The sequence below is a fragment of the Uloborus diversus genome, chromosome 2 (genome assembly GCF_026930045.1).
Source record: "Uloborus diversus isolate 005 chromosome 2, Udiv.v.3.1, whole genome shotgun sequence".
In the NCBI taxonomy this organism is placed as follows: Eukaryota; Metazoa; Arthropoda; class Arachnida; order Araneae; family Uloboridae; genus Uloborus; species Uloborus diversus.
This window is the reverse complement of record NC_072732.1, coordinates 221,568,527-221,581,131: the sequence shown is the minus strand read 5'-3', so window position 1 is coordinate 221,581,131 and position 12,605 is coordinate 221,568,527. Positions and strand designations below refer to the sequence as shown.

The 12,605-nt window shown below is 31.2% G+C and overlaps 1 protein-coding gene across 1 annotated transcript in view; it reads left to right on the top strand.

The window, feature by feature from the left end:
- LOC129217720 (WD repeat-containing protein 36-like) overlaps nt 1-9,668 on the top strand; it is a gene marked incomplete at its 5' end in the record, with an annotated part of 60,016 nt that extends 50,348 nt beyond the window's left edge. Inside the window, 4 exon segments of the mRNA XM_054852056.1 lie at nt 922-1,041; nt 4,260-4,344; nt 6,563-6,750; nt 9,460-9,668. Of these exon segments, the coding sequence (XP_054708031.1) occupies nt 922-1,041; nt 4,260-4,344; nt 6,563-6,750; nt 9,460-9,603 (537 nt within the window).
- Between the last annotated feature and the right edge of the window lie 2,937 nt (nt 9,669-12,605).

Here is a 12,605-nt window from a genome sequence, read left to right as displayed (position 1 = left end):
AATTGTGAAAATTTTAATTCATGCCTCATGAAATAATTTTTTCTTTTAACTTTCTGTTCTGTTCATATAAAATTTGCAAGATTTTCAGCTCTTAAAGTTGCTGATATCTTTATTTTTGTGAAAGTTACAGCTTGCAAACATAAGTGGTTTTACATTAGTTATTGATCTGTGAAAGTAATTATTTTTTGCAACTCTTATGCATTTGATTCTTTTTTAAAGCTGAGTGTCGCTAAGGTAATGATTACCAGTTCTAGATATTTATTTCAAAAACTTGAATACTTGTATGTAAAGACAGCATATATTACTGTACTACTTTTTCACTATGTTTAAGTAAACTAGAAGAATAATTCAATTTGTTAATTTTTATTTATTATTATTTTTTTTAATAGAATAAAAAGATCAGATAAAAATGGCGAAAGTAGGATTGCGATTGGTTAGTCGTAAACAATTTTCATTCATAGCAACAACAGTTAAATCTTAAATATTATCAACCAGTCATTAAGAAGTTATGTTTTTATTCCATTATCAAATAGAAAAACTGTAACATCTTAAAAGAGTTCAAAGTAGTATTGCTTGTAAGTAATAAGCATGCCAAGTCTTCAATTCCATAAATGATGGGCAGAAACCATTTACATGTGCTTTGCCAACATGAACACAATGTGTTGACAATGACAACCAACTGAACTCTCAATACAATGTGTTCCTTGCTAGGAGGCACATTCCTTCCCGTGGGGTGCAACATTGGTTTTTCCAATGACTCAACTTGGGTTCCTCCCGTGACCCAACAATAACATTGCACATAAAATACAATTCATATTCGTTACAATCGAGTTTGGCAGTTGATAAAAGTTTTGTCTGCATTTTGTAGTTTCTTTTCTCTGGATTATTTTACCAACTATGTAATAATTCATTGGATTGCAGCGGCGCAATAAACCGAAGGAACCCGTGAAAGTGCCCAAAAACGCTCCATTTTTTCTGCCTGTGATATCTGGCCTCAAACCGACCTTCTTCATTGAAGAGAAAAAGGACTGGAAAAGCGAGGTGAGTTGCTTTTAAAGCTTATATGTGTTTGATATTTTTTCCATTTATGTGGCTCATCTTTTGCTCAGTTTATAATATATTTTGAACATTTCTTATAGCTGATATGATAAATACAGTACAACCTCGATAGCTCAAATCTCTCGGGACGGGAAAATTTTTTTCCAGATATCAAGTTTTTGAGTCATCAAGGTTTTAAAAAAATTACACTAGAAACTCTCACAATTACACACACATACACTATATGCACTTATATATGTACTATGAGACCACTTTGAATTACGATCAATAAAGTAGTCTTCAATATTTTACTAGATTTAAAATTTTATAATTGTCGAAAGTGCACGGGTAGAGATTTTGAAATGAACAACAATTTCAACTTGGTTTTTCACCTAAAAATTTAAAAATTCTTATTTTTAACCAGTAGCTCCCCACATTCAAAAAAGTTTTCAGTAGCCATTTTGTAGGAGCAAAAAAGCAGAATGATGAAAATCAGGAATGCATTTTCCGTTTTCACTTGAAATCTGAGTGGCGAAAAATCGACTCCCTTTCTTCAAAGTGGACAACATATTCGAGAGAAATGCACAAAGATTCTTAACTCTGAAAACACAGCACCCCTTTCATACCAACACTTCCCTATTATCTTGCTTCGCTCTCCTGATCACAAAGTTTCCAAGAAGAGAGATGAAAACTGGTCCTGGAACTGGTTTTACTACAAAAATTGCCTAAGAAAAACGACAACTGAAAATTGCTTCTGTGCAAAAATTTCAACATATCAATGGTTTCGAAAAATAAATTTCGAGATAGCTATGGAAAATACATAGGGGTTTTTATAGAAAATGCAGGGGAAAAATGTTTTCTCGAGACATCAAGGGTTTCGAAATAAGGAGGTTCAAGATATCAAGGTTCGACTCTATGTTCTTTGTTGTGTGAAATCATGGGTGCATGCTCTACAAGAAATGGATATCTTTTATTTAATATTTTTTACTTTATTTATTATTGCAGTTGGCTCTCTCTTTAACGACTTTCAAGTGACCACAAAAACTCGCCCTTAAGTAGAAAGCGTTCTTAAATAGAATGCTTTTAACACTGTGGTGAACCACACTACTTGGGACCGTGAAAAGTCATCGTTAAATAGAGAAAGTCATTAAATAGAGCATCAGAGACAACAGAGAGCCAACTGTATTCGTTTCAAGATAAACAAATTTTATAAAAATGATCTTGTTGAGGTAGGCTTTGAAATGCTGCAGAATTAAACAAAGAAATCCCCATCTGTTGTTGTTTCTATTGGAAAAATAGTTCAAAGTGTTTAAAATTTATAAAAATGAAAAAACAGCATTAACTAAACGGACTGAATTGGAAAAGGTCAAAGAGCGAAACAAAATTTTTACTGTTATAAAAATTCAATTTTCATTCTTTGGGGCAATAGTGATTCAGTTAATATTGAATTAAGTTCCTAAAATTTATAAAACATATGATTTTTCATTTCTTTTTATTTATTTATTTATTTATTATCATTATTTATTCAGATTTGAAAATAACAATTAGTTTCAAAATTGAAAATAAATTTATGTAACATTTGCCATAGAAATTGTTTACATTATTTTTAAATCTATTGATTGTCTAAAAATAAAGATATTTTGACTTAGACTTTTTGAATTAAAAAAATTCTTAAAAGAGCAAGAAATTCATTTAAGATTACTTTCTAGAGGTGAAAAATGAAGTGTTTTCTACAAAGTATCAAAACTTACTAAATTTTTGGAACTAACACTAATAAGAATTTCAAAATGAGCATTTACTGTGAAAATTAAATTTTTAATTAACTTTTTCAATTTTGTTGCAGCACCAAATGTAAATTGCACTCTTTGGCTATTTTTAACTGGAATTGGAATTTCTTTGTATTTGCAGTAATTTCTTAAGAAAGTGCCACTGAATTGTTTTGATAATGTCTTTTAAAAAATGGTTAAAAAATCAAATGATTTAAATTTTTGCTAATTTTTTTACATGTTTACATAATAGCAAAAAATCTTACAAATACTAATTCTTTTCTTCTATTCTATTAAAAATGAAATTAATGCTTGAGTATTATTTAAAAAACAGTAGGAACCAAGGGCGCCCATATGCAAAATTTTAAGGGGGGAGGGGGGCTCAGATATTTTCCCCTAACAGGATTTTTTATTTTCCCTCATAGAAACCAATTTCAGTACTGATTAGAGTTATTAAAATTTTGACATTTTAAATAACTTATTCATTAATTGATAGAGAAAACATACATTTTTACACATGTAAATTCTAATTTCAAAGGGGAGCTTGAGCGCCCCCCCCCCCCCCCATATGGGCACCGTTGGTAGGAACCGATAGTTATCCAAAATCCTCTTTTTTTTTTTTTTTTAAATGTCATAAAATGTTAGTAAAACTATTTAAGAAAATGTTGCCAAAATTTGAGTGAAAAATTCTGATTAGTTTCAATACTATGAACACTTAAAGTGACTGGAGATTCAAAAACATCACAGCATTTTTTTTTTTTTTAATTCAAATGCGTTTTTCTTGAAACAGCTTTTTTGCAACTGGTGTACATTCTAGCTCAAAGAATTTTTGACCAATCGTTCTGAAAATTTGTGTGAATATTCTTTATTTAATTATAATCTATATGAACCTAACTCTTTGCTATTATTAATATATATATTTTTTTAATGCAAGAAATGTGAAAAAATGGTAGAAAAACATAACATTGTAACTCAAAAACATGCAGTTTTCAATTTTTTTCATTACATTAGGAAAATATGCTGTTTACGAGAAAAAAAAATTGTAATGATTACAGGCAAAAATTGTGGCTTCAACAATGCACACCAGCAACGAGCTCTGATTCCGACCGCTCATGGACAGCAGCTTCTAACTCCACTCATTCTAATGGAAATGACTTCAAAAAAATGAATAAAATATCTTTCAAGTAAAAAAAAATTCTGATTATTTCTTCCCTGTTAAAAAAAAAAATCACGAAAAATACTAAAATTTCGGCCTCCTAAACTGGTTTCCCTCCTTAAGACGGAAAACATAATGCATCTCGCAAAATAATGATTCTGTTTCATAATATGCATTACCTAGTAGTAGCATAATTGTTTTAGGCTAATCTGCTAACAATCGCTTCTGTATATTGTTCTGCATGCTGTTTCAATTATGTACCAACTTTTTCTGATGGTCACAAATTTATTGCTGTTTAGAGTGACAAATCGAAAGTGCTTCAGGTGATGCAACATGGCTCAGAATTTTTTAGGATTCTAGAAGAGAGTGCTCGAACTGAAAAATGTAAGTTATTATTATATTTTAAAATATTTTGCAACATTAATACAAGATTTTGATTCAAATATACAAATTAGTTGATGGGTTCTGTACTAGAAAATTTCTTTTTTATGTTAATTTTATCATTTTTCTTGATATTACTGATTTGAAAAAAAAAAAAAAAAAAAAAACTTGACGAGCAGTCATTAACTTAACTTCCAAAAATGCAAAGAAGTTATAGTTTCTGAGGATTCAAATTAGTTGCATAATATTTTGTGTTTTATAAAATGGGGTAGGTTATAACTTTTAATTGGTACCTTTCTTGATTAATTCCTGGATTCCCTTATAAAATATTTTTACAAGCAACTTTTGAAAAAAGGAGATGTTCATTAAAATCATGCTGAATTCAACTATGAATACAAAAGAAAATAAAAATAGAAAACTCCAAAACTAATTACTACTGTGAATTTTACGAGATTAGTTTCCGGCAACAGTACAATGCGGCATGGGGCAAAAATTAAAATCTGAAACATGTTAAGTTTTTTATCAGTTATTGTGAGGGTCATTGTATCATTAGAGGTTAAAAAATGATTAAACTCTCATTTGTTTAAGGAACTGAGGAACCTTTAAATTAACTTTTCTGGCAAAATGGCCATGCCAATGGCCTGCCATTTTTCTAATTATTTATGTTAATATCTGAGTTTAATGTTAGTGAAGTAAAAGCTAGCATTTTCCCTTTCCTTCTAATTGCCTTGGTTTGGTTCATCTTTTTATAAGCTAATTTACTTGCTGAAGTATTTAACTTGCTAATTACTTTCTTTCATCTCATTGTTTTATCTCTCTACCTTTAAGATTTTGATAGGAAAAATAAACTGCAGATAATGACCTTTTTACCTGGTACATACAAAGTGTTCCGTTTTAACCGGCAAACCTTTATTTTCGCAACCGTTAGTCCTAGATGTATACTTCCAGTTGCAAAAATTTTCAATATCAGATGCAGAGTTAAGATATTGAAAGCGTGAAATAAAAATAAGTTAAAAAAAATTAATTTGAATTTTAACATCTTGAATTCAAATTATGTTTTTCGCAATCACAAGTGTGTGCATGTAGGCGTGTGTGTTTGTGTGTAGGTGTATGTGTGTGCAGGCATGTATGTATGTGTCTATTGTGTTTATGTGTGTGTGTGTATGTTTTTGTGTGTGTGTGTAGTTGTGTATGTATGCGCGTGTGTGTAGGACATGGATGCAACCTGGAGAGGGCTTTCGCTAGAGGTGCAGCATCGTGAGGAGCCGGTCGACGGTGGTGCTGCAGAGGGTGGCGGTGGGAAAATAAAATGATAGGAATGTTAAAAACAGTCAAATGAGAACAATAAGCAATCGTGATTGCTCAAAAATACAAAATTTAACTTTTTATACGGGCCCCAGGTCCCCTAACTTATATTCAGGGAAGTAATCTCCATTGAAAAACAATTCCAACACAAAATGTTTGAAATTGGTCCGACCAATATTCACGGAGAAATAAAACACAGCATTTTGTGACTTATACCACTTTTCACTCACTGTCAATAACACCTTTTAGGGGAAAATATAGCGTTAACAAGTGTTTAAAATTATATGCGTGCCTAGAGTGTGGCTTTTAAAATTGTTCGAGATTTTGTGATGTGTTTTTTCATATCATAGCATAACATTTGTATTTATTTTTGAATAACAATGAAAAATATGAATACCCTGTTTTTCTTGCTTTGACGACCTGTCATTCTTTTGAAAGGGCGATATGTTCCAATCTCATCTTCTTTATGGTCCCTTAAAACTTTGAACTGAAATATCTCACAAATAACTGAACATTGCACAAATGTCAAGTTTTTTGTGTTAGTAATCATTTTCAATGGAAATTATTTCTTTAATGTTAGTTAGGGGATCTAGAGCCCATATAAAAAGTTTAATTTTGTATTTTTTGACTCATTTTTATTTTTATTTCGAACTTTCAATATCTTAATTCTGCATCTGATTTCGAACATTTTTGCGACTGTAAGTATACATCTAGGACTAACGGTTGCAAAAAAAAAAAAAGGTTTTGCAGGTTTAAACGGAACACCCTGTATAACTGAAAATTATGTCCTCTGTTGTTGCAAATCTAATAGTTAAAAAACAATCAGCATTGCAAAAACGCCACTCATCATAGAAATGCAGAGTAATAAATACTGATGCAAAATATTTTTATCTTATTACTCAATTTTGTGTCATAGATATGCCTGTCATGGAGAGTTTGAAAACTTTTGCGCCTTCCAAAATAGACGTCGAAATAAGATGCCTCAGTCCCGAAAATGGGGGCTCCGTACAGCTCATGGAATGCTTTTTAAAAGCCATGTACGAGGTTATGAAAACGAACAGCCATTTTGAACTTGTTCACTCCTATTTAGCCCTATTTTTACAGGTAAGTTGGTAGCTGTCTTAAAATTTTGACCCTCATATGATAAAGCATTGTGATACCATAAGTTTTTTTCTTTGCAGTTGCATCATCATATTATGTTTTCTTTTATTTATAGCCCTGGTTATAAATGATATTAATGTCGATAGATTTTCTGTTGTGTTTTATAAAACTAATGGATATCTCAATATTTAATTATTATCGTTATAAAATCTACATAAGATGCAAGAACTTCTCTGCGATGCATCACAGTGTAAAAAATGGAATTAAGGGAGTTTAATCTGAAATATTACGATACAAACACTCATTTCTTGAAAAAAAAGTGAGTACAGTAGAGTCTCGAACGTTCGAGGTTCCGCTTAATCTGAGGTGCTTTATTTATAGTTCAAGTTAATTTTTTAAGTAGCTAAAAGACTGATTTTCATTAAAATCTTTGAAAACAGAATTTTTATGTTACAGTAAAACTTATTAGCTACATTAAGTGTAAAAATAAAAATACATAATTAAAGTAGGTACATTGACTGAAGTTGTTTCAACAACGTTAGCCCTAAATGGTACGAAATATTCTTTATCTACAAGATATGGATTAAGAAACGCCTTGGAGATAATAACTCGATATGTAAAATTGGCATTGATTTGCCACAAAAACCATGTTAATATGCCGTTTGGAAGATTTGATTGCAATTAAAAAATAGTTTACTTGATACACATGAGTTGCATATACGAATATTAAACCATATAAAACTAATCGTTTTTGTGTTAACCTGGATACATAAGAAAGCATGCACATGTGTACAAACATCATGGAAAGCTCGTCGAAATGGACTTGGGCATAGTCAAAATACATGTTTTAATTGCCTACAAATTTTCACACATAAATACGTACGGACATCCAGAAAAATCTAAAGCCAAAATTTGTTTCAACGTAATTCAAATGGAAATTTATATTGAAATCTGAGTGAAATTTTTCCTGAAAATTATACTTCTTTTTCTAGACACAAGAAAGTAAGTCTCCTCCTTATTTTGTACAAACAGTGTAAATTTTTAATCTGAAAGAATTTTCCAGATAATCCGAGTTTTCTGTAATCCGAGGTGACGTGAGTCCCGATTACCTCACATTTTTGAGACTCAACTGTATGTAATTTCAAATTTTACTACTTGTTTGTTGAAAAGCAGATTAACTAGTATGTTGTGGCCATCACGAAACTTTCTTCTATATCTTTCGTATAATTATGATCCCTCCCCATGTTTGACGAGGTAGCAATATTCCCAACAAAAACAAAATTACACACGTCAAAACTTAACGACCATCCCAAGTCTCGATTTATCTCAAAAGCAAAGCAAAGAATGAAAATTGATAATTATTTTAAAAGCCTTGCTTAAAATAATTACAAACATTTATTTGTTAACAAACACAAGATGGCAACAGTTAAATAGTTTAAATCATCGTGATTTTCTTGTAGTTTTCCAACAATTAAAATCACGCGAATTACGCAGAGGACAGTTTATAACGATTTATCTTTCTTATTGTTAGCTATTTTTATTCAAAGAAAAAAATCAGCCCCCTATGTGCAATTGGCGCTAAAATTGAACCAACTCCTGTTTACATATGGATTGACATTTATTCCAAATTTCATTCAGAACATAGCATTACTTGAGATGTGGCACTCACAATGGAAAACAAAGAACATTTGATTGTGCCATCCCCTTTTCAGCTATTGACGCCAAAATAGAATCGGCTCTTATGCTCTCTAATGGCTATTTGTCGATAAATTTTTGTTTGATTCCGTTCATTATTTCTTGAGATACAGTAGTCACAATTGACGACAAAAAACGTTCTATAGCTCAACCCCTGTTTGAGCTCACCAAAATTGAATCAGCACCTGTACCTGTTAGGGGCAACATATGGACCAAATTTTGTTTGATTCCGCCAGTTACTTCCTGGGGAATAGCAGGCAAGCATAACTGAAAAAATGCCCCATTGCACCACTCCCTTTGGAGGAATTCGCACCAAAAACCAATGGGCACAAGTATACATAGAGGCACATTTGTGTACCAAATTTTGTTCGATTTCATGCAGTAGTTTTTGCTGTAGAGCGGCCACAAACAACTGGTCACACACATATGTGACACACACGCACACAGACAGACACATTTTTCAAAAATGGTCGAAATGGACTCAGCACACCTCAAAACGTTCGAATCCGTCAAAATTCCAATTTCGAAAATTTGCACGAATCCAATACTTTCTTCTATGTATTAGATATAGAAGAAAGTAAAAAGGGCACATTTATGGTAGCATATGTTAAAATAGCTTCCAACATTTTAAATAATTGTAAAATTTGAAAGATGCAAAAGAATTGAAATTTCAAACACTGTATGCAATTTTTGGTGAAGTTCTCAAAAATTCAGGTTAAATACAAGTTTTGAATAAGTCCATTCTTTCATTGCACTAAATTTGACGCTGGCTCTTCAAAGAAAAAATTAAAAATTTCCCAAAATAATCGCATACAAGTAAAATTGGACAAATCATTGCTTAATCTAGATCCCCAAATTTAGTGTTTGATATAGTTGGGTTAAACCTAACCTGGTAGCATCGTAATTCTGTGATCAAGATCTGCGTAGCCTTCACAGTGCTGCCAGGTTAGGTTAGCCCTAACTATAGTAATGATAGTCTACTGCTGGTGTGTTTTACATTTGATTATCTTTTTTCAGGTTCATTGCGATGTAGTTGCTTCCGAAGAAAAGCTTGTATCGTTGCTTCAGGAAATTGTGAAAGTGAAAGCTTGGGATACATTACAAGAAAAAATTAACTACTGCCTCTGTGTTGGACACTATACCAGAAGTGCTGTTCTCTGATGCTTCAATTATTTAGAAACAACCTGTGTATATAATTGTATCATATTAAAAATATTTTTATTTCTTATTTTATAATGTTTCACTCACACAAATTGGCCAAGCAGTTCTTTAAAATATGGATTGAAATATACCAGGTATTTATAGGGAAAGAAAATAGAAAGTAGCAGCACTAGATTCATGTTTTGTTTTTGGAAAAGAAACCTACATTGCTGATGATAGAACAATAATTTGCAGAATGCATATTTAAAATTGATTTAGTCTAGTTAATGCAAGATAAAACCTAATAGCTTTCCAAAATTACTCCACAATCTTAAACTATTCCTAAATTTATATCAACACTGATTATTAAAGAAGCAGCAGCTATTGTAAGTTTATTTTGTTCTTTAATCAGGGCCCATGCTAGGTACTTCAAACTATTAGCTAGTAAATTAGTCGCATTTTAAAACTTAATGGTGAATTTCTTTTGTTGGAAAACTTATTAGCAAACAAAATATAATTTAATAAAATATGCAGTGCAAACACTTTCTTTTATTTTAAATATAGACATATGTATTTAAATAAGACACTTAGTTTTCATTCTAAAATCTGCATCTCTCCGGCAAATTCCAAATCTATTCTCAATTTAGCAGAGGTTTTTTTCTGTGGATTCTTTTTACAATCTTTTGAGGATTGAGGGAAATATTTTTTCTTTTCGCCAGTACCAATCCAGAAAACAACTGGCAATCAGATTGTGCTAGAAATTGGCCTCTGATCAGTTTTTTTTTTTTCAGATGCTAATTTTGAAAATAAAAAAGGCTCTGCTAATTAGTCAATAAGGCCTTGCAAAACAGGAAATTTCAGACTCGTACCAAATTCTAGAATTTTCATCTCTTAACTGTTGGATAATTATTTCTATATGGTTTTGACCTAATTTGTGTTAGAAGTTATGCAAAAGAAAATAAACAAAGTCTTGTGCAAACACCTTTATTTTATACAATTTTATAACTGGTGCCAAAATTTCAACAATGGCTTTCTTCTAACAAAAACTCTTTCATTAAAAATAAAACAAGGAACATTGAACACAACAATGTGGTCCAGAAATGAGGGCCCTCCAGCTGACAATAACTATTGTAGCATGTTTCAATCTGCAATAAATGTTTTTATTTCAAAACATATTTTTCAACCTTCATTCATATTTGAAATTTAGGAAAAAAAAAACTACAAACTCATTAATATTATTGCAAACGCTATTGGTACGTTTGCTGTGAATTTGATAAGTACTGCTACCAAAAAAAAAAAAAAAATGAATTGCCTTGCACTTGTTCTGCACTAGTTTGATAAATTCTAACTCCTGCAATGGTTGATTCATTAAAAAAAAGTGAATAAACAACACTTGTAATATGATCTTTTTGGTTTAAAAATTGTACAGTTATACAAGATGCCACAAAAAACTTTCTTGGACATCTATTTTTTTTTAAATGTAAATTTAGGAAGAAAATAATTGTATCTTCTGCACCAATTAAAACAACAAATTAATTGCTGGAAATCAAGGCTGATGTTTTCCATATAAATGAAATTTTTTAGTTACAAAATGCTTTAGCTGAAACAAAAAGAGCAAGGAATTTTTCTTCTATTTTGTTTAGCTACTCTTCACTAATGACTACTTGCAAAAAAATTCTAAAGCATTTTATTTATATAATTATCGCTTCAAAAATCACCAAGATTTTAGTGGCATCAAACATTTTCTTCAGTTAAATACATTTGATAAGCAAATTGCATCGTTAATTTTTTGTTCACCCTTGTATTCTTCTTTCTAGACATGAAATCAGAATCATTGCCCATCTTTCATGCCTAAACTAAAAAACCAAGAACTTTTGTCGTATTCATGGCCCCACCCATCTCTATGCCAGTTGTACAACCAGAACCAATGTCAAAACATATGTCTTATTTCCTCCTGAGTGTCTCCAGGAAGCACTGCTTCAAAAAAAAAAAAAAAAAAATCTGACAAAAATTTATGTAGTGCCCTTTAGGTACCCAGATACCTTTTATCAGGACAGTTTTTCAAAAAATTGCAGTTCTTAAGATAAATCTCAAAAAATTTATGAAACATGTTCAAATATATTCTGTTTTAGACAGAAGCTCATTCAGCAAATTTTTGTGGCCCTAAATTGTTTTATACTTTTTGCCACATGATTTATTTTTTAAAATTAACGAATAACGGATAACATTAAACGGATAATATTAAACGGATAATTTTTAACGGACAGAAAACACATGAATATTGACACTTGCAAAAGTAGCACATCTGGAAAAAATTCAGACAAACCAAGTTTTTCATTTAATTTGTATTATATGATCAAATTTTGTGCCCAAAAAGTATTTATTTTTTCTTACTATACACAATTTTCATTTTCATGTAATATAGGCTGGTGCACATTTTCTCTTTGTTTAAGAACATTTGGGCAGTGTATTCTGAAGGAAAAAATATTAACAATCTTTGAGGAAGTAATTGCATTTATTCTTTTTTAACTCCATTCCCAATAACTCAACATTTTCAAACACTATATCACCTGTGTGGTGACTATCTAAATGAGGCAATGTTTTCTAAGTAATGAAAAATCATCCCCAAGTAAAATAATTGTGTTGCCATAAAAGCTAGACTTTCAGTGGCCAATTTTTCATCAGTTAACATTGCTTTTCCATCGACTGTCATAACCAGGGCTGTGGAGTCGGAGTCGGACTGATTTTGGAGTAAAAGCGTTGGAGTCGTTAAAAAACATACCGACTCCGGGCTTCTTCGTTTCCTTCATTTTCACTGGTTCTCTTAGCTTTTTTTAAAAAACTGACTACCAATTGGTTCGATTACATGTAGAAAAGCCTACTAATAAGAAAATAACTATCATTAGAAACCAACTGGCTTGATTGTTTATTGAATTCTCTGTAATAGCAAGCTATGCTGTTCTCTGGTTTGCTTGTTTTTTAACATTCTCGAACTAATAGCAACTGTCAGCAAACGGTTTTGC